Genomic DNA, 23,602 nt, shown 5'->3' on the forward strand with positions numbered 1-23,602 from the left:
GCAGATCCCCAAAGCACGATCAGTCGGTTGAACGTTATTGCAAAACAAACAAGTTTGACATTAAGCGGTCATTGGCAGCTTTAAACTTTTATATAAGCGTAAAGTGTTTTTAAAAGTATCAAATATCTATTTTTTTAATTTTGCAATAATTGCCAACCGCCTGCATTGATTCGTTAATATTGCAACTTTTCACATTAATAGCTATGATGGTATGGATGTGTATTACATGAGATTAAATGATTTTCACGAGACCAAAGAGAGGTGCTTAGAGACAGTTTATTTAGAATTTAGAATTAGTATTATTTAGAAAGATTTGATGGCATTAATGTTCTATATAGAATTTCTAAATGAAATAGGCTAATATAAGATAACAATTGCTTATAATTACACATAAATTAATATAACAATACTTGATTTTACAGACATCCATCTATATATAATATAATACAATATAATATAGTAATTATTAATAAAAAATAGTAATAATATAATAATAGTAATAAATAATAAAATAATAATGTACATTATTTACAAACATCTTAAAAGATTATTAAGTTATTAAGTACTTATTAAGGTCATTAGTACTGATATATACTATAAATACTAAAAAGAGTCTCTCTCTGTCTCTCTGTCTCTCTCTCTCTCTCTCTCTCTGTCTCTCTGTCTCTCTCTCTCTCTCTCTCTCTCTCTCTCTCTCTCTCTCTCTCTCTCTCTCTCTCTCTCTGTCTCTGTCTCTCTCTCTCTCTCTCTCTCTCTCTCTCTCTCTCTCTGTCTCTCTCTCTCTCTCTGTCTCTCTCTCTCTCTCTCTCTCTCTCTCTCTCTCTCTCTCTCTCTCTCTCTCTCTCTCTCTCTCTCTCTCTCTCTCTCTCTCTCTCTCTCTCTCTCTCTCTCTCTCTCTCTCTCTCTCTCTCTCTCTCTCTCTCTCTCTCTCTCTCTCTCTCTCTCTCTCTCTCTCTCTCTCTCTCTCTCTCTCTCTCTCTCTCTCTCTCTCTCTCTCTCTCTCTCTCTCTCTCTCTCTCTCTCTCTCTCTCTCTCTCTCTCTCTCTCTCTCTCTCTCTCTCTCTCTCTCTCCGTGTGTGTGTGTGTGTGTAAACGGTTGTACATGCAGATTTATCTGCACCACAGACATCTTCATCTGTGATTTGCTGACTCAGAGATCTGCCCAGAGCTGAGCTTTACCCTCTGAACAGCTCCAGACATATTTCACAACATCACACTACAGTTATCTTCCTCTGAACTCACCACAGAGGAATTCAGCTCATGATTTCACTGGAATACGAACACTCGTTACATATTCTGCTGAAATGAAGGCATTTTTAAAATGCAAATATATGTTCTGCCTTTTCGTGTCAACAGATGACAGCTGTATCGGTTCACAGGGTTGATGAGTTTATAAAAAAAAGATGCCGCTGAATCACAGCAGCCTCTGAGGAACTGCTTTTTGCCATCTGACCGGAAATGTGTCAGGTTCCTCCTTCACAATCCGAAGGTGTTCGTGGAATATTCTCGGTCTACAATTTCCAGAGACATAATTTCTCCTCCACAGTCATAAAGTTATAAAAGGAAAATACAGCATAAAGAACTGTAGGCATATTCGCAAGAGTAGAAAAATATTTCTATCCTGAAGAGTAGTCTTGCTCAAGGATATTTTGCATTTATGAGTTCTGAACTTTAGTTATGACACATCAAACCCAAGTCCAGTGGAAAAACTTTGTAAGGGCTCATGGGTTACTTTATCAGTCCGATAGGATTTGAGGATTTTATTTATTGTGATGCCATCACTTATCAAACATGTTTGTCCTCTAGAACCGTCAGGTAACAAGAACATTCACATCAGTTAAGAGGAGATAAGAGACTTTCTCTTTATGAAGCATCCCGCTGATCTCTGACATGTCTTATCCTACAGTCCAGAGAGAGCAAACAGCCTTTTAATTAGTTCATTTTTATAGCCTTACTTTACATGTCAGGGCTAGATGGTCTGTAAAGTGAAAGAACAATATTTTAACAAATATGCTTAAAGGAACAGTTCACCCAAAATTAAAATTACCTGAAAATGTAGGCTACTCCACCGTTTCTTCATCACAGCACTCTCTTAAAAACAAAGGTGCTTCAAGAGGAAAACCTTTTTGCTTAAACGGAGTCATGTTGACGTCAACATGAAACACTGGCACATTGCCTGTCCACTTGCAAAATGCTAATTAATTTAGACCAATGTGGTAACTATATCTGTTTCCACGGTAACGCTGTACTCAAAGCAACAAAAATGCTGCTTCATCAGGCTTTACAGGCATTATGAGATCATGAGACCGATCAGCCAATCACTGCAGACTAGTGTCAAACAAAGGAAGGGTTTTGGAAAAACTTTGGTATAAATATTATAAGACAATTAATATTATAACAACCAAAATTCGAACCTTTCATTACCCATAATAGCCTATGGGGCACTTTAAGCACCTTTATATTTGGCATTACACCAATTAAATGACTTTTTTTTTGCTATTTTTTTAATGTCAATATTGATGAACTTCAAACTATTATTGATTTGAACTGAAACAAAACTGAACGGACTCAAGCTGAATAATTATCAATAACACTATTGATCTTACAGCAGAATCTGAATTGTCTCCATAGTTGAGATAGTTGAGGTTCATCATCAGGATGAGAGCTCAAACCGCTGATAAAAAGATGCATCTTTACAAGAAACAAATCTACAATAAAGACATGTTCCTGTTGTTTTTGGCTGAATTGGGAGAGAAACATGCACAGATCAAGCACCAAGTGAAAACAGTCCAAATGTGTGGGCGGATTTTGTTGCGATGTCATACTTAAAGTGAAGGTTTAATCTTTAAGGATGTATTTATTTCTTAGGCCACGCAGCTTTTTACTTCACAAGATGTTAATTGATTGACAGGTGTGGGTTACCGTGAGGTTTTTATCAGCTGTTCTGACGGCACCCATTCACTGAGCAAGTGGCAGAATGCAATTTTTTCCAAATCCGTTCCAGTGAAGAAACAAACTCATCTTCGTCTTGGATGGCCTGAGGGGGGGAAAATGTTCACCTAATTTGACTGCGTTATTGTGTTTTTAATTTAATTCATTGTTATTTGTGCAGGTTTTTTTAAATTATTTATTTATTTGTATTTTTGGTTCGAGATAAACATCTGCCTTTTCTTATTTTCAGCACCAGACCGTATTTGAACTAATTTGGTTGCGGTTACAGGTGACTTTTATGCCTGTTGCAGACATATTTCCTCAGATGCGGGGGGTGTGATTGATGTGGGGTGATAAAATATAGTGAAACATCTGCAGATATATAAAAACATGCATGTTCATGCACCTGCTAACCCATAACCTGATTTTTAGTCACAGACATGTTGCCATGGAAACTACAACGGCCTTTTACAGCCATTGTCATATGGCAAAAGACAAAGGAGATGTGGGTTACAGGGTTTTGCTCATCTCTTCCACACACACACACACACACACACACACACACACACACACACGCACACACAGAAATGACTTCACCGTGAAACAAGTCCCTGAATCACACACACAAGCACGAGCATGCACACTCACACACACACACTCATATTCAGGTTGTCATATTTCCCCTCGTATATCAAATTCACTACACTTCATGAATTAAATCACTAAATGCATTGGAAAACAGGGTGTGGTGGGAAAAGAAAAAGAAGTTTTATTTTTCACCTGCATTGTTTAGCCAGCTTTGGTATCATTTATGCAAAAATGCCATTGGTTCACATGCATCATAACAGTGAGTATTTTGAATATGCAGAACAGTGAACGTGCATTTTTTTTTGTTCGAACCCATAAAACTGAATGAATTAATGCATTTAAGTTTCAGTGCATTAAAAAATGTAGATGTACACGCCTATATGCTGTATATAACTTCAGAGAAGAGATGTGTTATGCAAACTAATTATGATTTTGTTGTTGTTATTGTTTTATAGCCTTAGTCACTATGAATTTTCATTCCATTTTGGTTCGTATGGAACCAAAAAAATGATTAGAAAGTTCATTATTGTTCGAATGATTGCTTTTGCTCTTTTTATTACCGGCAGTTTCCAGGTGAATAAATACGTGAATCATCAATGCATTTATATGTTTTGCACAAATGTTTGCACTCATGCTGACTGAAAATACTCTATTCAGACTTAAACAAGGACAATAACACCTGACGGAGCATGAACCACTGCCATAAATAGAGCTCTGCATCTACCGCCTACACATGTTCATCTTTCCCTTTATAACAGGAAAGTGCCAGTCTGGAGTGGCTGAACACAAATGTACAAAAATCTGTACTTACTCACTGCTCAAACGTCATGATCAGGTTCATGTGAACCCATTCCTCTGACACAGGTACATTACATATCACAAAAACTTCCTCTTCTCTTCACTTCTCTTCTCTTCTCTTCTCTTCTCTTCTCTTCTCTTCTCTTCTCTTCTCTTCTCTTCTCTTCTCTTCTCTTCTCTTCTCTTCTCTTCTCTTCTCTTCTCTTCTCACCTTCTCTTTTTTTCTCTTCCCTCCTCTTCTAAAACCAATACAGATCTTTTCCTGTCCAAAATATATATTTAAAGATATGATACTTTTAAACAGTGTAGCTCAACATTAATACCTATATATATATATATATATATATATATATATATATATATATATATATATATATATATATATATATATATTTAGTTTTAGCAATCCCATCCCAAAATAGATTTCAAAATGAAAAAGATATATATACGTATATATATAAGTATATAAACGCAGTGTCTAGTAAACACATTATTTATTTTACATTTATATTTATCTAATTTATTACTTAAAACTTAATTTATTACTTTATTGTTTATTTATTAATTATTTTATCTCTGGACCTTACTCCTAGAATGATAGAGCTCGTAAAAACCAAAAATCTTTTTCAAAACTTTTTCTGCCATTAATTTAGTGTCTAATTGTTATTTTATATATCGTTGATTTATATCTATTGTTATTTTATATAAATTTTTGTCAGTTTAAAAGGCCCGAAAAAGGCACAAAAAAAATCACTAATCAATTAAGTGAGAGCGCGCCATCTAGCGCTTTCTTTATGAAACGCCCCGTTTCCTGTTTGAGTTTGAGAAAAGCGCTTCTCGGCACCCGTAGCCGCATCCCAGCGCTGCCGCTGCCGCTGTCACAACAAGAGAAAGAGGATAATAAGTTATTAGTCAGCTGACAGAAGAATAATCCTCCCCGTAACGTCTACGAGCAGCTAGCATTTTATTTCAAGTAAGAATACTGTTTTTCTTTATTAATCAATAGTGTTTCCCGCGTTCGACTGCGTTATTGTGTTTTTAATGGCGATGCAGTGGTTCGCGCGAGGCCGTCTGACGTGTGCGCTTTAACTGTCATCTACATTATAACGCAGGCAGTAATACTGAAATAATTAAAAAATAAAGCGTGAAATAAATTCCTTACCCCGTCGTGTTTTTAAAACATCGATTTAAATGGTCAGGAGAAAAATAAAACATAAATGAACAGATGAGGAAACCAGACAGATGATGTATTTAACGCGCTAACAGTACTTAAATAAATCAATTAATTCTCATTAATGACCCCATGAGAAATTATGATGACAAACTGATGGTTTTATGGCAGTTTGCGAGCTTTCACCGGGTTCTTCGCGATGCAGCCATATTGACTGACCATCCGGGACTCTTACAGGAGTGTCCCGTGTGTGTGTGTGTGTGTGTGTGTGTGTGTGTGTGTGTGTGTGTGTGTGTGTCTGTCATTGAACCAACTCTTCTCAGGCTACATGGGCATGGAGCTGTCTTTTAGTAAACAGCAATGCAATTTATTTTATATTAGGCACCACGTTAATTATCATCAAGACTTCTTGTAAAAACTTATTTTTGTTCAAGTGTACTAAAAAAACAAGTATGTGTGCTATTCAGAATCGAACTTAACCGATTCCAGTTCTGTTTTGCTTAAATGTGAAGTAGCACAGATGTGCACAGTTAAAATGCAAATTTGAGTTTGTGAGAATTCAAATGCAATTAGATTTAAAGAAATTAATATAACTGTCGTAATGATGTTTCGTGTTTTAGAATTACCTAAACGCGTTATTTTACACACAAGAGACATTAGACAAACCTAATAACATTTATTATTATTTAATAACAAATACGTTATAATGTATTCTACATGTGAGCGACTGAATGAATTAAATGAATCAAAATTAGGAAAGCTGAAATTTCAAGGACATCCGAGGAATGGGCATCTAAAATTTAATCTGATATTGAATTTTCTATTAAACCGTTATTACGCTTCTTTAAATAACAAACAACCATAATCATCGTTCAACACAGACTCAATAAATCTAAGCAGCGTATATTGGAGACAAACACTATCAGTTGTATCAATGAAAATCAAATCCTGAAAATTCGTACTTTTCCCCAAGCTGAAACACTAAACCGTGCTAAAAGAACGCTTTTCATCAAAGCAGAGTTAAGCTGCTGAAGCAGTGCTGAGGTGTTTGTGATGATTGAGCTCATGGGTGTGGTGTGGACCAGAATGACCTCAGCGCCATCACATGTGTGTGAGATCCTCTGGATGACCACTAGAGACTGCTCATGTGATGTGATGAACAGATGAGATCAGGGTTATTATATGTGACCAAAAACCATAAAAATGACTCACACACACAAATGGACTTAAATTAAACTGATAAAAAAAAAAAAAAAAAAAAAAAAAAATATATATATATATATATATATATATATATATATATATATATACATACACACTGTATATGTATATGTATATATATATATATATATATATATATATATATATATATATATATATATATATATATAAACCAATTAAAAACATTAACAAATCTGTAACCAAAATATCACTGGTTATAATTATTTATAATTTTAATAATTATTTTAATAATTATAGTTGTAGCACTGAATCATAACCTATAATATCAAAATCACATAAATGTAAGCTGCTGTTTTGAAGAACTAATACAAATGACAAAAAAATAAAAAAATAAAAATAAAAATTGATAACAAAATATATATATATATATATATATATAAAAAGCTAATTTAAAAAAACTAATCTGTAATAGTATTTCAAAGGTAGTAAAATATCATTGGTTATAATTATTGATAATTTTAGTAATTATAGTTGTTACACTGAATCATTCGTACTTCGTATTAAAATAAACTGTCTTCTAATATGTTGTTTCAAAGTGGTACCTTTCAATTTTTTTAATTTTTCAATTAATACCTCTCTCTCTCTCTCTCTCTCTCTCTCTCTCTCTCTCTCTATATATATATATATATATATATATATATATATATATATATATATATATATATATATATATATATATATATATATATATATATATTTTTTTTTTTTTTTTTTTATTATTATTATTATTATTATTTATTTTTATTTTATTTTTACTTTTATTTTTATTGCAATAATGAACAACAAATGCTACAAAACATTTAAAACAAAACAGAACAATAAGTATATATAAAGAGTCTCACATAATAAAAAAAAAAGAAAATCTTAAATAAATCTTAAAAAAATATTAATACAGAAATAAATAAAATTAAAAAGGGGCACGTGAATAAAGACACAGTAGATTAAGGAGAAATGTTAAACCAAGTACAAATTTGACATGTTTTTATAGCATTCTTGTTAACAGATGTAGAAACTGTATTTAAATACAATTGCAGTTCTTGTTTGAAGATGTTAAAGTGGGGTTTACAATTAGTATACTTACATTTAACTTACATTTACTTACATTTATACTTACATCTGTCTGCAGAATGTCTGACAAAAGTGAGCTGAAGGCAGAGTTAGAGAGAAAGAAACAACGACTGGCTCAGATCAGAGAGGAGAAGAAGAGGAAAGAGGAAGAGCGCAAGAAGAAAGAGGTGAGCTGGGGTCTAAGCCGAAGTGATTGGACGTCTTTGTGTTTGTTACACTGAAACAGCCCGTCTCTCTCCTGCGGCTGTAGTTGGACGGACGGAAGGAGGGAGCGTCTCCTCCGCAGGATGACTCTGATCTGGAGAGGAAGAGGAGGGAGGCAGAGGCTCTGCTGCAGAGCATGGGGATAGTGGACGCCTCCATGGGTACGAAACATCGAAAATTAGGCTTGTGTCACTTATAAGCGTTAGCAGCAAGCATGCTTTTTTTAACACTGAAAAAAGGGGTCTTATCGGAAGAATGACTTTTTTTCCTTCAGTAAAATCTTTAAGCGCTTTGAAAACATCCTGTCACTTTTAACTTTAAACCCCCTTTCCGATGAGAGAAGACTCTTTCTTGAAACCGAACTGCAGAAAGGGGCCCTTTTCACAGACTGATGCAGTGTATTTTTCATTTTTAAGAAGTTCAATGTAGATTGATGACACTAGTTTGTGTTCTGTGTTAGATTGGCGTTACCTTACAGGAGACTGGTTAGCCCTGCTGCGTGAATGTTGAGTGTTTTTCTCTTTTGGAAAGTCACAGAAGTGCTATTGAGGAACTGGAAACGTGAAAAGGGTCCATTAACCTGTTCTGAACTTCTTTTTATGTTTTTCTGTACATCAAACATAATAACACACGTTACACGTTAAAAGCACAGTTCACCAAAAATGAATCATTTACTCGCCATCCGCTTGTTTCATACCTGTATGAGTATCTTTTTTTATTTGCCGAACACTAAAGACGTTTTTAAGAATGATGGGTAATAAACAGTCGACTGCAGCCATTGACTTCCATTGTATTTTTACACGTAATACAGAAGTGAGTGGCTACCGTCAGTTGTTCGGTTTCCAACATTCAGTAAATGACGACGGTGTCTTTTATTTTCGGGTGCACTATCCCTTTAATCATGCCTGAAAAACTCCAAGCTGTTTTAACCTGCCTAAGCTGGTTTAGCTGTCTGACCAGCTAACCTTAAAATAAAGCTAATTTATTTAGTATCTTCATAAAATAATTAGCTTTGGTTTGGAATGAGCACTGATGTCTTTTTAACGCATGTGGATCCCGCATGAATATTAACCACTGTCCTTTTTGTCTTCTCTTTTTGTTTTTTGGCTCAATCCTTTGGTTTTGCTGCTTCATCGTGGTTATCACACCGCCCTGCTCTCGCTTGATGTTGCTTACCTGCTTTTTATATTTCTCTTTTTTTATTTTTGTTCCGTCGCTCTTGTTTCTTTTCAAACATCCCCTTGCTTTGCTTGCGCGTGTGGATGTGTGTATGTAGTGCAACCTCTGCGTGTGGTAACAGAGGATACGTGTCTGTTTCACTATTTAGTCCCCCCTCCCATGTCCCCTTCTGCCAAATCAGTGGGCACACCGAGCGAAACGGGCAGCCAGGACTCAGGGGACGGCGGCACGGGGCCGAGGTGAGATGTACATGTGTGCACTGACATCAGAGATCTCATAACAGAGTACTTTATATCAGCCTGACTGTATATACAGTACCATATACAGCTAGTTTTATTCAACAAAGATGCATTAAACGGATCATAAGGACATTTTATTCAAATAAACACAGTTCTTTTGAACTTTCTACTTATCAAAGAATCCTGAATGTGCATCATACCACAGAAAATGAGCTGTTTTCACGTAATAGTATTTATAAATGTTTCTTGAGCGGCAAATCTGCATTTTAGAATGATTTCTGAAGGATCATGTGACGTTGAATGAAGCTGAAAATTCAGCTCTGATCACAGAAATAAATGACATTTTAAATATACTCACATAAAAAACAGTTCTACTGTATTCTTAATCAGATAAATGAAGGTTTGGTGGAACATTAGAAAATCTTAATGACCTCAGATGTATAGACGGTGATATTATATTTTAACATGTTTCCTGGCAAGCAAGCATAAGCTACTAGACTATGCTTCACGCTCTGTATTTCACATTTCTTCATGTTTCACTGTAGAAATGTTTTCATCATTGCTCTTTAACATTTAACACCTTTTCACCTTTTTTCTCCATTTTTATAGTTTGCCTTTTTTTTTTCATTTCCTACATTTTCAGTCATTTTTCAGAATGTTTTGAGTTTTTCTTCATCTGTAATTTCTTTTAAAGTGTTGGAAAAAAAGGGCATACACTTGTCACTGCGGACAACAATTTAAATGTGCGTTTTCAGTTTTAGTGAGTTTAATAAACACAAATGACACATTTAGAAAGTATTCACATACATCATACATTTCCACGTTTTGAATGCTTTAAAAAAGTGCTGTCAAATGATTAATAGCATCCAAACTAATATATGTTTGTGTACTGTGTATATTAATTATATTTGTATAAATACAGACATATGCATGTACAGTATATATTTAAGAAAATATTTAATGTTTATACATTAAATAAATGTACATATAATAGAAAGTATGACTATAAGTATATCAGTGAAGATTTTTATTATCTGTTTTTGCAAATAAACTCTTCATGTATATATTTATATTCATGTTTGTATATATACGTGTAAAATATACACAGTGCGTACATATTATGTAAACAAAAACTATTTTGGATACAAAAATGAAGCGCAGACATGCAGATGAGCTATTAAATTGCAAATGTGAGTTTCCCTGTTGTGCATTGTGCAGTGTGTGAGGTGTGTGTGTGCATGCACATGTATATTGGTGTATAACAGCGACTCTCTCTCGTGCAACCGTCTGCATGCGTGTCTGCCTCTGTGTGTGTGTGTGTGTGTGTGTGTGTGTGTGTCTCTAACAGGACTCTTCATTGGGACTCTGACCCTTCTACTCTACTGCTCCATTCAGACTCTCAGCTCGGGTACTGCTGTCTCTCTCTCTCTCTCTCTCTCTCATTAACACCACCCCTGCTGCGCTTCACCTGCATTCTCTCCTCCTTTTATTCCTCTGTCTCACATTTGTCAACTCATTCTTGCTGTTTTTTTTTCTTGTACAGTCACGATGAACCAGCATCAGTGTGAATTATATTTCCCTTCGCCACCCCTTGCATAGCTAGATAAATGCTCTTTAGCTATATTAAATATAGGTTCTCAACAGTTGTTTCCATCACACTCCCCCCACTTGTCATTAAACAGAGTCCAGGTCGAGTGACCCACGATTTGTCAATGAATTAAGACATCCTGCTGTTGCTATATTTACCTTTTCTGACCAACATGAAATGCTCCTTGTCTAACACACAGGCCTGGTTTCACAGACAGGGCTTAAATTAAACCAGGATTAGGCCGTAGTTCAGTTAGGACATTTAAGTGTTTTCTTTTCCTCTTTTTTTTTTTTTATAAAAAGGCACTGATACATTTTAAGTTTCTTTTAGCTCAGACTTACATTTTAGTCTGTGACTGGGCTTAAACTTTGTCTGTGAAACTGATGAACAGAATTAAATAGTATTTAGTTTAGAATTTGCTTCATGAGACTCAATAAACATTTTTGTTTTGACATCCTTTCACAGGTTCACATTAACCTGATGTTCAAATAAATTTTTTTTTTTTAATTTATTTGTTTGTTTTAAATGTAGTTATTAATTATATTAAATGTAATACATTTTTATTGTAACAAATTCATGTTAATTAATTGTCGTATTTGTTTTATTTTATTACACTTTATTAATTTTAATTTATGTATTTTTTCATTAATTCAATAATTTATTATTTTACTTTACTTTTTCTTTACTTTATTACTTTTTTAATTAATTTATTGCTTATGATTTATTTTTTATTCATTCATTCATTTATTTAATAATTGTTTTTATTTTTTACATTTCTGCTGTTTTACTTTTCAATTAAATTATTTACCATTTAATTATGCTATTTTTATGTAGTTTTTATTTAATTTAATTATTTATAGTTTATCATTATATTTACTATTATATACTATATTAATGTTTTTGGTCTAAACATGCACATCTGTATTTTCTGCAGACGTGGCCCGTTGAAACTGGGCATGTCAAAGGTCACACAGGTGGACTTCCCGCCAAAAGAGATGGTGTCGTACTCAAAAGAGACACAGACGCCCACACAGACTCATCACAAAGATGGTACGTCACACACACAGCGTTTCTTTAATGCGTCAGCGTCTTGTACGACACTAACCTCCTTCGCCGCTGCATGCAGATGAGGAGGAGGAGGAAGATTTGGCGGTGACCCAACCTGCTCTGGAGAATCAAGAGGAGAAAGACTCTCAGAAAGAGGAAGAAGAAGGTAGTGTTTGCAGTTAAACGTAGCATATAGCTGAGCTTGTCAACAGATGAAGGGACGTGTTTCTGTGTGTAGCGCCCCCTCATGAGCTGACAGAGGAAGAGAAGCAGCAGATTCTTCACTCGGAGGAGTTCGTGACTTTCTTTGACCACAGCTCTCGTATCATGGAGCGCGCTCTCTCTGAGCAGGTGGACGTGTTTTTCGACTACAGCGGACGAGACCTTCAGGAAAAAGAGGGGTGAGTGTGTTCGTCATTATAAAAGTAACTAATTACCAGGGAAAGTAACTCTTCAAATATGTCAAAGAACTTGGATGTATCCCCGATACAAATATGTTAAATTAATACTAAATAGAATAAATTATTACAAAACATTGTACACTGATCTACACTGTTTCAATGTTTCTGCGGGACAATGACAGACACCTATCAAATTTAATATATTATTGTAAATATTATCAACTCTCTGTGGACACTTTGGGAATAGAATCGCCATTGCATTTTTTATAGCATTATAATATAATATTGTGCTGATTTAGCATGATAAGATGATAGAGCTTGTTGACCGGAGCGTAAGATATTTTTTTGTTATGTAGCGCTTCTATAAAAACGAAAACAAAACTGTGATACTACTAATAACAACATAAACGAATAGAACTGTTGGGATCATAAATATGAATCACATTGTCTGCGTTCGCTCAAATTGATTTGCTGAAGTCAAAACGGTGACAATGTTAGATGAGCGCCAGCCAATGAGATTGCAGTTAGTGCATTAGCCCCGCCCACTAGCAGAGAAACCGGCGGTTCTTAAAAGCTGAAGAATTCCAAGGGAACTCAGGAAAATACCACAAAGAATAGCGTTTACTGTCAGTAACAGAAACGGCATTGCAACGGGGGAAACAGCAGTTACTGAAAAAAACAATGCCGTTTATTTCTAACGCCGGTTTTCATTTAACGCCGGATGTGTCATTTGTGCTTGTTTTCTTGTGTTTGTTCCAGAGAGTCTCAGGCCGGAGCCAAACTCTCCCTGAACAGACAGTTTGCGGACGAGCGCTGGTCCAAGCACAGAGTGGTCACGTGTCTGGACTGGTCGCCGCAGGTACGTGATCACGCTGGGAGCCTGTGACACTGCTTTTAAGACTTTTTCAGTGAAGTTGTGCTGTTTTCTGTCATTCTCTTCAGTACCCTGAGCTGCTGGTGGCGTCGTACAGCAGTAATGAAGACGCTCCACATGAGCCCGACGGTGTGGCTCTCGTCTGGAACATGAAGTATAAGAAAACCACACCGGAATATGTCTTCCACTGCCAGGTGATGAGCTGTCAAAGACATGCATTCATTTATATTTTTACTTTTTATTTTCTTAATAACCATAGGTAAAAAACATAGTGATGATGATAACAAATGCAGTAAAGTAAAATTAAATATATATAAACAATAAACCAGTTAATGATAGAATTATTGATATTGATAGAAAGATGGCGCCGTTGAGTTCGGCTGCCGTCACGACCGCTCCTGCAAAACTTTTTGTTTTTCTTTTAATTTTTAGTATTTTGGACAGTCTGCGCGGTTTTCTTTATATAAGATGGCTATTATTACATACGACCGAGCCACTCTTATATCTATTGGTGTACAATGCACCCAATTTTCGCCGTTTTTAAACCCGGACCCATGCTGGCCGAGCGAGATCCTGACGAAGACAAAAGGACGCGACCCGCACCGGCGTCCACGAGGGAAACGAGCCGGCGTCAGGAACAGGTTGAGGGCACGCTCACACCGCGCTCCCCTACCTAGTGTCCTGTTAGCCAACGTCCAGTCTCTGGAAAACAAGCTCGATGACCTCAGGGCAAGGATCAAGTTCCAGAGAGACATTCGGGACTGCAACCTCCTCTGCTTCACCGAGACATGGCTGAACCCAGCGGTACTGGACCACGCCATACAACCGGCGAGTTTTTTCTCCGTTTACCGCATGGACAGAACAATGGAGTCGGGGAAGACACGGGGAGGTGGAGTGTGTCTGATGGTGAACAACCGCTGGTGCGACAGCGCGAGCGTTGTTCTTCTCTCACGCTCCTGCACACCAAACCTGGAACTTCTGACCATCAAATGTCGCCCTTTCTATCTTCCACGGGAATTCAGCTCGGTCATAGTCAGCGCCGTTTATATTCCACCTCAAGCGGACACGGACGCTGCAATATGGGATTTACACGACCACCTCACAACACACCAGTCACAACACCGGGACGCCGCACTCATTGTGCTGGGGGATTTTAACAGTGCAAACCTCAAGCGCGCACTGCCGAACTTTCACCAGCACATCACCTGCCCCACCAGGGGCGAAAGGACACTGGATCACTGTTACACACCCTTCAGAGACAGCTACAAGGCAAAATCATGCCCACCGTTTGGTAAATCGGACCATGCCGCCATTTTCCTCGTACCTGTTTACAAACAGAGGCTGAAACAGGAAGCCCCGGTACAGAGGGAGGTGTCACGCTGGACTGACCATTCGGTGGCCGCCCTGCAGGACGCTTTGGATGACGCAGACTGGGCCATGTTCAGGTGTAGCTCCGAGGGCGTCAACGTGTTCACGGAAGCGGTGGTGGGATTCATCGAAACTAGCGGATGACACGGTAGAGAAAACCGTCATCAGGGCGTTTCCCAACCAGAAGCCGTGGGTAGACAAAACTATCCGCGACTCTCTGAGATCCCGCCCGCAGCCTATAATACGGGGATTGTCAACGGGGATATGTCTGAATACAAGGCTGCGTCATACGGCGTGCGCAGAGCGGTAAAGGAGGCAAAGAGGCGCTACGGGAGGAAACTTGAGTCACAGTTTCAACACAGTGACTCTAGGAGCCTTTGGCAGGGACTGAGAAACATCACGGACTATAAAACGCCAACCTCCAGAGTGGAGAGCGCGGATGCTTCTCTGGCAGACGAGCTAAACACCTTTTATGCTCGTTTCGAGGCTGCAGCTAATCACGCTAATCACGCTAGCGCCGCTAGCGGCATGATGAACAGCACGCACGCCGAGAGAGCCGGAGAGGAAATCGCGTTCACCATTTCGGAGCACGACGTAAGGAGGGCATTCAGGAAAGTGAACACCAGGAAGGCAGCAGGACCTGACGGCATCACAGGTCGGGTTCTGAGAGCCTGTGCTGACCAGCTAGCACCGGTGTTCACTGAGATATTTAATCTCTCCCTGAAACAGTCTGTAGTCCCCTCGTGTTTCAAAGAGTCCATCATTGTTCCTGTGCCAAGAAACCTCAACCATCTTGCCTTAATGATTACCGCCCTGTAGCTCTGACGTCTGTAGTGATGAAGTGCTTGAGAGACTCGTCAGAGACTTCATCACCGCATCACTACCGGACACACTCGACCCACTACAGTTTGCTTACCGCCAAAACCGGTCTCACGGAGGATGCCATCACACACCTCCTCCACACAACCACAAGCCACCTGGATTTTAGGAAAGGGAACTATGTGAAAATGCTGTTCGTGGACTATAGTTCAGCGTTCAACACCATAGTTCCCTCCACGCTCACCTCGAAGTTGGAGGTCCTGGGACTCAGCCCATCCCTGCGTCACTGGATCACCAACTTCCTGACCGACAGACCACAAGCCGTGCGGATGGGAAAACACACCTCATCCTCCCTCACTCTCAGCACTGGAGCCCTCAGGGTTGTGTTCTGAGCCCCCTGCTGTACTCGCTGTACACACATGACTGTGTGGCCACTACAAACTCCACCACCATCATTAAATTTGCTGACGACACTGTCGTGGTGGGCCTGATCTCCAACAACGATGAGATGGCCTACCTTCAGGAGATCAACAACCTGGAGAGATGGTGTCAGGAGAACAATCTTCTCCTGAACGTCAGCAAAACAAAGGAGTTAATAGTGGACTTCAGCACGAAGCAGGTGCGCTCTTACCATCCCATCAAGATCGACGGGACCCCAGTGGAGAGAGTGGACAGTTTCGGTACCTGGGTGTTCACATCACGCAGGACCTGTCTTGGTCCTGTCACATCAACACCCTGGTGAAGAAGGCCCGGCAGCGTCTATACCATCTGAGGCGCTTAAGGGACTTCAGACTCCCATCTCAGGTGCTCAGGAACTTTTACACCTGCACCATCGAGAGTGTCCTGACGGGAAACATCACCTCCTGGTTTGGAAACAGCACCGTGCAGGACAGGCGAGCCCTTCAGAAGGTGGTGCGGTCAGCTGAGCGCACCATCCGCACTGAGCTCCCTGTGCTGCAGCACATCTACAACAAGCGGTGCTGTACCAGGGCCAGGAAGATCGTGGAAGACCTCAGCCATCCCAACAATGGACTCTTTTCTCTGCTGCGTTCAGGAAAGCGCTTTCGTTCCCTGAAGGCAAACACAGAGAGAATGAGGAGGAGCTTCTTCCATGAGGCCATTCGAGTCTAAACCAGAGAACACCCAGCACCTAAATACCGGAATTCCCATGTTCACCCCTCTTTCCCCAGATACTCGCCACTTACATTTGGACAATTGCACTAGCCACTTTGCACTGGACATTGCACAGCCACTTTACACTTACACTTTATATCTTATACTTTATATTTATATTCTATTTTATTTTATTTTTTTATATTCTACTTTGCACACTTCTTTTTATATATATTTCTTAAATTTTATATTTATATATACTGTGACGGGAGGAGCCAACGACAGACACAGTGGGCGTGGCGTCAGGCCTCGGAGAGGCTTTTATTGACAAAATAATAATAATAATACAAAATAATAAAGTGTCCAGGGGAAAAGTGTCCAAATAAAAGGGGGGATCTGGTGTCCTCGTCGTGCCGCGGGAAAGTGAAGGTTGAGGCCGTGTTCCAGGGGAAGGGTCCAGGTAAGGGGCGGAGTCCGCGCGTCGCCGCGCGCCCCCTTTTTCTGGCCCGGGCGCGCGAGGGGCGGCGGCTTCTTCCGCGGCGTCTCCGTCGTTTCTTTGCTCGCGCAGAGTGGGATGAGCTGTGTGCTCACAGCCTGGACTACGGAGGTCCCACGACGCGCTTCTCGGACGGCGGGGTGAGGTCCATCACGCACCCTTCCTGGACCCACGAGGACACCAGCGTGCATGCACGGGAAGAGACGGTCTCCCGAGAGAGACGCGGGTCAGGTATTTAACGGCGACGGTGACAAGGCTAATCCCCTTCAGGTGCGCCTCGTCACACGCCGCCAGACCTGACCGATACCACGCCCCTCCTCTCGAACACACCCACTCCCGTCGGGAGCCTGGTGAAGGGCGGCGAATAAAGGACGGGGTGATGGTGACAATAAAGAGGAGGGGCAGCCGACTCGTCACAATACATTTAAATTTGTTTCTATTTTGATGCTGGACGGTTGTAAAGAACATTTCACTGCATGTCGCATTACCATGTATGTATGTGTATGTGACAAATAAAATTTGAATTTGAATTTGAATTTGAATTTAATGAATTAAAATTGAGGAGAAGTGTTTTAGAACATGGATGGATTGATTATTAAAAATTAATAAAGATCCCAAGTGGTTGGAAAATGCATGGATCACTAATTTAAAAAAAACATATCAATTAAAGATATTAAACTAAATTAGTTCTGTCAAAATATTAATTGTGATTAATCGCATCCAAAATAAAGGTTTTTGTTTGCATAATATATGTGTGTGTGCTGTGTATATTTATTATATATATATATATATATATATATATATATATATATATATATATATATATATATATATATAAATACACACATATGCATGTAAAAAATTTTTTTAAATATTTATGTCTAATATTAGTTATATTAATATAAATATATGCATGAAAATATTTTTAAAAATGTATACTGTATGGCTGTGTATTTAAAAATACATAATAATTATACACAAAGTATAAACACACATTTGTTATGTAAACAAAAACTTTTGTTTTGGATGTGATTAATCGCGATTAATCATTTGATAGATTTAAAATAAATAAAGATCACAAGGGGTATGGAGAATGAATGGATGTTTGTAATGATATAAAATTATTATTAAGTAATATACAGTAACTGGTTTAAAGAATGGATGGATGAGTAATTAAAATGAATCAAAATTAATTCATTAAGTACATACCAATACAATATCAGTCATTCAGTCAGTTTATTTTATAAAAATACATTTTAATTTCTCATTTATTTTTATGTGATGAAATAATATATCATTATGAAGAGGGTCATGTGTAATATGTGTGTTTGCTCAGTCTGCGGTGATGTCAGCAGCCTTTGCTCAGTTTCATCCTAACCTGGTGGTTGGAGGCACGTACTCGGGGCAGATCGTCCTGTGGGACAACCGCAGTAACAAACGCACCCCAGTGCAGAGGACGCCTCTCTCCGCCTCGGCTCACACGGTACTAACACACACACACATCATCAGCATCATCTGCATCATCTGCGTCTGCACTGTTCTCAGTCGTGTGTGTGTGTGTGTGTGTGTGTGTGTGTGTGTGTGTGTGCAGCACCCGGTGTACTGCGTGAATGTGGTGGGGACGCAGAACGCTCACAATCTCATCAGCATCTCCACCGACGGCAAGATGTGCTCCTGGAGCCTGGACATGCTCTCCACTCCACAGGTACAAACACAACCCTTCGACTCCCATAGCACAGAATTTGAAGAAAAAATGTTTCCAATACACTCCCCCTGCTGCTTAAAGACAGAGTTTAATATATTTCCTATCAAAAGGCATTCAGAAGCTCAACAAATTTTTATTATTTTTTTGAATGAATCATTTGTTGTTTTAATTATTTTTTTAATCTAACTATTATTTGTTTTTATAATAATTTTTATTAATTATTTTATATTATATGTATTATATATTATATATAAATATATTAGATATTTATTTATTTACTGCTGTCAAATGATTAATTGCGATTAATCATATCCAAAATAAAGGTTTTTGTTTACATAATATATATACAAAATACAGTATGTACTGTGTGTGTGTGTGTGTGTGTGTGTGTGTGTGTGTGTGTGTGTGTATATTTACACACAAATGCATGTATTTAATCAGGAAAAAGATTTGAAAAAATTTATTAAATATATTTGTAATATAAATATATAAAGAGCATACACAAGTGAATATTTAAAAAAATCAAAAATAAAATAAAATATATATATACACACACACACAAATTATTAATGATTAATCATTTGACAGGACTAATTTCTTATTTGTTTTTTTAATAGTTATAATTAACATAATTATATATATATATAATTAGGTAATAAATTCAAGGCCTCTAGATACACTACTGTTCAAAGGTTTGGGTTCAGGAAGTCACATTAAATTAATCAAAGTGTCAGTAAATATATTTATAATGTTACAGTCAATTATGGAAATTATTTGCTAAATACTTTATTATTAAAAAAAATCGATGATTTCTATCATTATGTCAACAAGGAACGGAAATTGAAACAGAGCCATTGTCTCTGGTTTATCATCTGGTTGTGTGTGTGTAGGACAGTCTGGAGCTCGTGTTCAAACAGTCCAAGTCAGTAGCCGTCACCTCCATGTCATTTCCTCTGGGAGACGTCAATAACTTTGTGGTGGGCAGCGAGGACGGCTCCGTCTACACCGCCTGCAGACACGGGAGGTGAGTGTGTGAGTGTGTTCACATCCGCGTAGCACTTTGATTTCTACTAGTGAATGTGTGTGTGTGTGTGTGTGTTGTAGTAAAGCGGGTATCAGTGAGATGTTTGAGGGTCATCATGGACCAATCACAGGCCTCGACTGCCACACAGCAGCAGGACCGGTCGACTTCTCTCACCTGTTTGTCACGTCCTCCTTTGACTGGACCGTCAAACTCTGGAGCACCAAGGTGCCAAGCACCACAAACATTATTTATATACTAGAATAGTATTCATTCATCTTTTTATTATTTAGTTGTTAGTTTATTTTTATATTCAAAAATGTGAAAAATGCATAACACAGTTTATATTTTTATTTAATTGTTAACCTATTATTTTTTATTATTAATTCTGTTATTATTTTTTATTTCAGTTTTAGTAAATTTAGTACTAAATTTTCTTTTTTCTTAATTTTTTTTTTGTACATTTCAAGTTTTTATTTAATGCTTGTAATGTATTTTATGTCACATTTTGTAACAAAAATGTTTTTCACCGGTTTAGTTTTAATTAATGAGAACGCTCCAGATTTAGTTATAGTTTTGTTCTTTTTATTTTATTTAACTATATTTTACTTTATTGTTAGGTTTATTGAATATTTACATTTACGGTTTATTTAAATTACTTTTTTAGCAAGTTCAATTATTTGAATACTTTAGTACTCAGTTTATATATATATATATATATATATATATATATATATATATATATATATATGTATTTTTTGTGTAAATTTGAATAAAATTAAAAATTAACAAAAAAAAAAATTAAAATAATTTGAGGTAAATCAATGTATTTCTTTTACATTTTTCATCAGATATTTATATATTATTTAAAAAATATATATTTTTAACAGTAAAAATAAAACTTTTTAAAATACAATAAAATAAAATAAAACAGGTTTGTTTGTATCTCTTTTAATTTGAGAAATTTTGGAACCTTAAACTTTAACCCGAGTTATTTTTACATTACGTAATATCTGCTTTATTTCAGTGAACAAAAGCGATGTTAAATATGTTCGGTCTGTCTGTGTCTCTCCTGACAGAACAATAAGCCCTTGTACTCTTTCGAGGATAATTCAGATTACGTGTATGACATCATGTGGTCTCCCACACACCCCGCTCTGTTCGCCTGCGTGGACGGGGTCGGACACTTGGACCTGTGGAACCTCAACAACGAAACCGAGGTATAAAAATCTCCCAGAAATATGATCTGCACGAATCCACGAGTCTCGACTGACTGATTGTCTTCAGGTTCCCACGGCGAGCGTGACGGTGGAGGGAAGCCCCGCTCTGAACCGAGTGCGCTGGGCTCAGTCGGGACGAGAGGTGGCCGTCGGAGACTCCGAGGGTCAGGTGCACATTTACGACGTCGGAGAGGTGAGGACCCAGTTAAACACAGATAGAGAGAGAGTCCGCCCAAAAATGAAAATGCCACGTCGTTCCAAACTAGTGCTGTCAAACAATTAGTAGTGACTAATCGCATCCAAAATAAATTTATGTATTATAAATATAAATATAAATAGATACACAGTATAGACGGTTTCAAGGCAACAACATGACAAAAAGTTGAATAAATTATAAACTATCTGAAGATGAACTAATATCGTATGGGTTTGGAGGAGCATGAGAAATGAATGACTAATAGTGATATTGTTTTTGGTGAATCTCTTTAAACGCTCAATGAAACACTTTTTTTTTTTTTTTCTCTGCAGCAAATCTCAGTGCCGCGGCAGGACGAGTGGACTCGCTTTGCGCTCACGCTGACCGAGATCAACGAGAACCGCGAGGACGTGGAGGAACTGGCCGCTCAGCGACTGGCTGCATGATCGCCATAGCAACCCCTGCTGACCAATGACGTCCCCCCCCTCCGCGTTTGCATATCTCCACCTCCTCTGAAGTTATTTTAGTGACAGTCTCTGGCTCTCTTTTTTTAATTCTAGAGACGAACGGATTATTTCAGAAAGCAAGATTTTGCTATTAATAATTGAAGCATTTAGCGTTACGCTCAGAGTAATAACGGTAGTGGGACTGGATGGAGAAAGTAGATTATATCAGGTGGGATTTTGAATGTTTTTATCTATTTGTAGGGCTAGAGGCTGATTCGGAGGAAAGGGAGGATTGAACACTTCCTATATGCAAACTACTGTACAGCAACTTTAGACACTGACTTAGCCTACAGTAACAGGAGAACTGTGCTTTTAAAGAGGTGGGATATTTGTAACATTCCCTTCCGGATTAACTTTCACATTATTGGATTATTTATAGCTTTTTAACAAATGCATTTTGTTTTTAGCTCATAAAGACTGAACGCGTGTTTGTAATAACCAAATCAGCACACTTTTCAACATGTAACTCAGTTCTTCTGATTGCCTTAAAGCTAATTTTATAACACACACACACACACACACACACACACGCACGTATCCACAATCTTCCATCAGAAAAAGCATTACCCTCTCGGTGCTTGTTTATTCCAGCGCTTATGATGGAAAAATCTTTTTTTTGTTGCCTTTGCAAATCGTTGGTAATCTCTAGATCACCGTTTAAAAAACCGTCCCATGATTTTATCATTTCAAAAGGAAACCATGGTCAATTAATTAGGGTTTAAAACTTTGAAACTTCCTTTTGGCACATATTTAGACTAGCAGTGTTATTATTTCACCATTAATTTGACTAATACATTTTTCCTTTAATGGATAACCAAATAGTTTAATAGCTAGCAGTTCATTGTCCTCGTCTGCATTGTTATATTTATGTATTTTTACCATTTTAATATGTAACTTTGCTTATTTTATTTGTAATCCGAATTTGATGACCTCCCAAAAAATGCAACTGCTTTTACAGAATTTTGGAAATATTTCAGTTTACTCATTATCTGTGGATTTTAATAGTATTTATGTAATTTATGTATGTTCTTAACGTTGTATGAGCAGCATTATTTATGACAAAATCTCAAGACCTAAAACAGTTTCCCTTTTACGGTCATATAAATTTTACTGTAAAACTCTATAAAAAATAATGGCAATTAGAAATGTTTTTAATGGATTTTATGTACGTTTAGCCTGCACTATATGTACAAATTTTGGGGCTTTAAATGGTTCAGAACACTAAAATGAAAATATAATAAAAACCCCTTATCAGTTAATCGGTCAAAAGTCAAGCCCGCTTTAATCTAGACAAAGTTTCTAGTTTCTTTTCAATGTCATTTTCTGGTGGAATGAAGGAAGCTCTGGGTACTCACCTCCATATCTGAACACATTCATCAGGGTCCCACCATCATCAAAACACAGAGCAGATCAGGGAATTTTTCAATCTTTATACTTTGACCTTCAGAAAATCGTCGACATTTCTATAGCTTGGGCTGTCATGGTTGTGAGCTTTCGGGCCGATGATTGATTGTTAAATAATTATGAAAAATTGTAATAGTAACAGATTAATACCCATGCACAGTTAATGGGCTGATTTATTCATAATGAATATGAAACATTTGTAACTACACATGACAATGACAATATTAAGAATTCCTAAAAGCAATTTTAAACAGTTAGGCATTTTTAATGCACATTTGCTCATATTTGGTGAGAATTCCCTAACGTGGACACAAATGTGATTGAACTTTAAAAAGCACAATTAGCAAAGACAAAAATATATATATATCAACAAGCCTAACCATACGCAAAATACTTCCTCAGCTAGAAGCATGCATTTTTGGTT

At 37.5% G+C, this 23,602-nt stretch overlaps 1 protein-coding gene across 4 annotated transcripts; it reads left to right on the plus strand.

Annotated features, from left to right (window-relative positions):
• The first annotated feature begins 5,141 nt into the window (after positions 1-5,141).
• On the plus strand, positions 5,142-22,252 carry dync1i2b (dynein, cytoplasmic 1, intermediate chain 2b). Of its 4 annotated transcripts, none has more exons than XM_043242626.1 (17): positions 5,142-5,290; positions 7,857-7,965; positions 8,049-8,163; positions 9,279-9,420; positions 10,769-10,828; positions 11,943-12,058; positions 12,135-12,221; positions 12,294-12,456; positions 13,216-13,315; positions 13,399-13,524; positions 18,463-18,609; positions 18,718-18,831; positions 19,722-19,855; positions 19,936-20,080; positions 20,932-21,072; positions 21,140-21,265; positions 21,601-22,252. In XM_043242626.1, the coding sequence occupies exons 2-17, from the start codon at positions 7,858-7,860 to the stop codon at positions 21,712-21,714; spliced, it is 1,938 nt and encodes a 645-aa protein (XP_043098561.1). In that variant the 5' UTR covers positions 5,142-5,290; position 7,857; the 3' UTR covers positions 21,715-22,252. The 4 variants fall into 4 exon arrangements, with proteins under 4 accessions (XP_043098561.1, XP_043098564.1, XP_043098562.1 ...); XM_043242627.1 differs by having other exon boundaries at positions 5,143-5,290; positions 9,330-9,420; XM_043242629.1 differs by lacking the exon at positions 10,769-10,828.
• The last annotated feature ends 1,350 nt before the right edge of the window (positions 22,253-23,602 follow it).

This window comes from Puntigrus tetrazona, chromosome 6, assembly GCF_018831695.1.
Source record: "Puntigrus tetrazona isolate hp1 chromosome 6, ASM1883169v1, whole genome shotgun sequence".
Classification (NCBI taxonomy): domain Eukaryota; kingdom Metazoa; phylum Chordata; class Actinopteri; order Cypriniformes; family Cyprinidae; genus Puntigrus; species Puntigrus tetrazona.